Genomic DNA, 4,780 nt, shown 5'->3' with positions numbered 1-4,780 from the left:
ATAAATTAACCTCAAAAAAAGAGATAGAGAGGTGAGTTAAAAGCATGACTGTTATCAAGTTCTCAAGCAGAATTCAGGAGAAACATGTAAGGATTCAAGACCTGCTGGGTTCTGGTATAAAGCTGGTTCTCATCCATAGCGTCTCCAAAGAGCAAAAAAGCTCTCAGAGTAAGAAATGGCACCAGAAGAAAAATCATCAGTGTTGTAGATGTAAGACCCTAGTGAGACTTCGGAAAGATTTAAGGTGTGTCTCACACATTCTCTTAACTAGGTTGTCCACCTCCAAAACATATGCAGGACACAGGGAAGAAAGAACAAGTCTCTGGTTCTTAGACTTTCTTTTTTCAATTCACAAAGTCTAATTTTATTTACTTGTGTTTTCACAGGGTTATTCAATACAACTGATATATAACCTTGTGTAAGTTTAAGGTGTACAACATGTTGATCCGACATATACATATATTGCAAAATGATTACCACAATAAGGGTACTTAACACGTATGTCACCTCACATAACTGGAATTTTTGTGGGGGATGAGCACATTTAAGATTCGCTCGCTCAGCAACTATTTCTATATAATACATTATTGTTAACTACTGTACCCTGCTAGCTCCCCAAAACTTATCCAACTTATAACTAGAAACGTGTACCCTTTAACTAACATTGACAAATTTCCCCCACCCGCCAGGCCCTGGAAACCACCATTCTCTTGCCTTCTATAAATTGGGTTTTTCAATACCACATATAAATGAGATGATAGAGTATCTGTCTTTCTCTGTGTGACTTATTTCACTTAGCATAATGCCCTCAAAGTCTATCACAGTGTTGCAATTGGCACAATTTTCTTCTTTTTTATACCTTAATATATTCTCTTGTACGAATATACCACTGTTCTTTTTCCATTCATCCATCAATGGATGCTTAGATTGTTTCCATGTCTTGACTATTGTGAAAATACTGCCACAAACATGAGAGTGAAGATATCTCCTCAAAATTCTGATTTCATATTCTTGGATATATGCACAGAAGTGGAATTTCTGGGTATTATGGTAGTTCTATTTCACTTTTTGAGCAATCTCCATACTTTTTTCCAGAGTGGTTGAAAAATTTATATACCCAAAGACAGTGAACTAGGGATCCCTTTTATCTACATCCTCACCAGCAAATGTAATCTCTTCTCTTTTTGATAACACCCATCTTAACAAGTATGAGGCGATATCTCATTGTAGTTTGACTTGCACTTCCATAGTGATTAATAATATTGAGCACCCTTCCATGTTCCTATTGGTCATTTGTATGTCTTCTTTGGAAAATGTCTATTCAGATCCATTGCCTAGTTTTTAATCAGTTTTGTTTTGTTTTGTTTTTCCTATTGGTTGTATAAGTTCCTCATACATTTTGGATATTAACCCCTTGTGAGGTATAAGACTTGTAAATATTTTCTCCCATTCCATAGGTTGCCTTTTCATTTGGTCAGATGCAGTCTGGATCTAGAACTCGAGATCCTGAATTTCAAGCTGATGTCAGGATGGGATGAGATTTTAACTGGCTTAATACCTTCTGTGCCCTCCCTCCAAAAGTCCTGAACTTCCATTTTACAAGTCTGACAAACTCACTGAAGAGACAGGCTACATGCAAGGAGAAGGAGCCAGGAGAGCCTGGTCTTCTAGCTATCCCTGCCAAGGCACCACTCACAAGAGTAAAGTCATCCAAAATACTCCCTAAAAGCCAAGGGAGCTCAGTCCATGCCACATGGAACAGAAAAATTGTTCAGTCAAGTCCTGACAAAATTCATATGTGCTCAAGATTCAGACCTGTGTGTGGTAAGATATAGCCCTGTGTGTAAATACATACAAACCTGTGTGTGATCATATCAAATACATATACATACACATAAGCATTCATATGCATAGTCAGATACTGACCCACGCGCTGTCAGATACAGACCTCTGTGTTCATATATAGACACATCTTTGAAGCTGGACAGGCATTTTTAGACTTATGGAAGTAGTGTAGTTTGGTATGAGCTTATGGACAGTATTTGGGCAATAAGTACAAACATCAACATTTAAATATGTATACCAATTGATCCAAGAATTCCACTTCTAAAAACTCATACTTACACAATTTCAGTAAGACTTCATTGCAGAGCCATAGGTAACAAAAAAAATTGGGGAAAATACGGCAAGGACTGGAAACACTAATTTCACCGTATCTTCATAAAGAAGTTAAGCAGTATGAGCAACCTGAGAATGGGTTACATCTATAGACAGGTGTGGAAAGGACTTCAGGAGGCTGAGTAGTAAATGTAAAAGTTATACACAAGGACATAAACATGAACACATGTTTTATTAGCAAAGATTATTAATAGACCAATTTTAGAAGCAATAACAATCTTAATACAATAACTATGTATGTAAGAAGACCTGGGACTATGTGAGGGATGGGTAAAGGTCTGTCTTTATATATATATATTTGCAATGACATGGAGATATATATATATATATATATATATATATATATATATATATATATATATACTTGCAATGACATGGATGAAGCTAGAGAGTATAGTGCCAAGCAAAATAATTCAGAGAGAGAAAAATACCACATGATTTCACTCCTGTGGAATTTAAGAAACAAAATAAATGAGCAAAGGGAAAGAGAGAGAGAGAGAGAGAGAGAGAAAGAGAGATACAAATCAAGATATAGACTCTTAATCATAGAGAACTGATGGTTACCAGAGGAGAAGCAGGGTTGGGTTAAAGAGGTGATGGGGATTAAGGTATGCACGTATTATGTTGAGCACCAGGTGATGAATGGAATTGCTGAATCACTACATTGCACATATGAAGCTAATAAAACACTGTATGCTAAAGAAGAAAATCAATCCAACTAAATATAAAAATAAGAATTCGAATGAAAGTAATAAATTAAGTATAGCCAATAATTAAAAATTCATGCAACTAGGAACACCTGGGTGGCTCAGTCAGTTAAGTGTCTAACTTGGGCTCAGGTTGTGATCTTGCTATTCATGGGCTCAAGTCCCACGTGGGGCTCTAAGGTGACAGCTCAGAGCTTGAAGTCTGCTTTGGAGTCTGCGTCTCCTTCTCTTTCTGCCCCTCCCCCCTCTCACTTTCCCTCTCTGTCTCTCAAAAATACATAAAGCATTAAAATTTTTTTGAAAGAAATGTTAGTGGAACTACAAAAATGTCATTGGTTACTTCATTACATCTGGAGATTAAGAATATACTTCTCATGATGAGCACTATGTATAGAATTGTTAAATCATATAGTGCATGTGAAACTAATATAACACTTTATATTAATTTTACATGAATAAAAAAATAAATACATAAAAATTAGTGTAACTATAAAACTTTCATTGACTACTCAATTACATATTATTTATTGACTCCTACTGTAAGTGCATTTACAATAAAACAGACGTTAACATTTGAGGAGATGGGCACAAATGTTAAATTATTTTCTTCATGGTGGATCATACACTTATCTACTGAGAGATATAACATTTCTCCTCCAGAGTTTCTTCATAGCATTCGTCATCTCAGAATTTCTCAGAGTGTAGATCAGGGGGTTCAGCATGGGGGTTATGACTGTATAAAACACACTCACTGATTTGTCAATAGGGAAGGTCTTAGCAGGTCTCACGTACATGAAAATACATGGCACAAAGAAGAAGACCACCACAGTGATGTGGGAACCACAGGTCTGGAGGGCTTTCCGCCTCCCTTCCGGACTAAGGTTCTTTAGAGAGTGCAAGATGACACCATAAGAGATGAGCAAGAGCACAAACACAATTGTGCAGACCAGTCCTCCGTTGGCCACCACTAACAGGCCAATGACATGGGTGTCAGTACAGACCAGTTTCAGTAAGGGGTACATATCACAGGAAAAATGATCAATGACATTAGGGCCACAGAATGGGAGCCCATAAATAGTGCTAACTTGAATTACTGAATGCATAAAACCCCCAACCCAGGACCCTACCAGGAGTACAACACACACCCACTGTCTCATGATAACCAAATAATGCAAGGGCTTACAGATGGCCACATAGCGGTCATAGGCCATCACCAGCAGAAGAAAAACCTCTGATCCACCAAAAAAGTGCTCTACAAATAGTTGGGTCATACAAGATTGGAAGGATATGGTGTTTTCCCCAAAGAACAAGTCTGAAATCAATCTGGGGGAAATGCAAGACGAATAAGTGACATCCATAAAAGATAAGTTAGCAAGAAACAAGTACATAGGCGAGCCCAGGGTCTTACTGACAGTTACAGTCATGACAATGAGCAAATTTCCCACCATGGTGAAAATATAGAAAAGCAAGAACATAACAAAAAGGAACTTCTGTTCCTTTGGATCCTGTGTGAGACCCAAGAGGACAAAGTAAGTTACATTGTTTCTTGCTTCCATCTAATCTGCATAGGAGGTGATTTCTCATGTTAGAAGCAGGAGACCTATAAAACAAGGGAAAAACCTTTTAAATGCATTATAAGAGTAATCTTTCATTGATTCATTCAATTAAAAAATGTGAAAGAGTGCCTGCTTGTGTCAAATGTTTTATAGACATTGTGATTTCCAAGTTGAATAAGCCATGGTTTCCTACATTTAGTGATAGCATACATAATAATCACCAAAAAGTGACAATATAAAAACAGCCCCACAATATGAAGGTCACAGAGTAGGAATATATCTGCCAGACAGGAGTCAGAGGCTTCCCAGAGGTGCAATGCTTTAGCTGAGTTTTAAAGG

The 4,780-nt window shown here is 37.3% G+C and overlaps 1 protein-coding gene across 1 annotated transcript; it reads right to left on the bottom strand.

Annotated features, from left to right (window-relative positions):
* Window positions 1–3,511: 3,511 nt before the first annotated feature.
* Window positions 3,512–4,441, bottom strand: LOC123602624 (olfactory receptor 4A47). Its single transcript, XM_045487082.1, has one exon. The coding sequence runs from the start codon at window positions 4,439–4,441 to the stop codon at window positions 3,512–3,514; it is 930 nt and encodes a 309-aa protein (XP_045343038.1).
* Window positions 4,442–4,780: the final 339 nt, after the last annotated feature.

This window comes from Leopardus geoffroyi, chromosome D1 (assembly GCF_018350155.1).
Source record: "Leopardus geoffroyi isolate Oge1 chromosome D1, O.geoffroyi_Oge1_pat1.0, whole genome shotgun sequence".
NCBI lineage: Eukaryota > Metazoa > Chordata > Mammalia > Carnivora > Felidae > Leopardus > Leopardus geoffroyi.
This window is presented reverse-complemented; position numbering and strand designations above follow the sequence as displayed.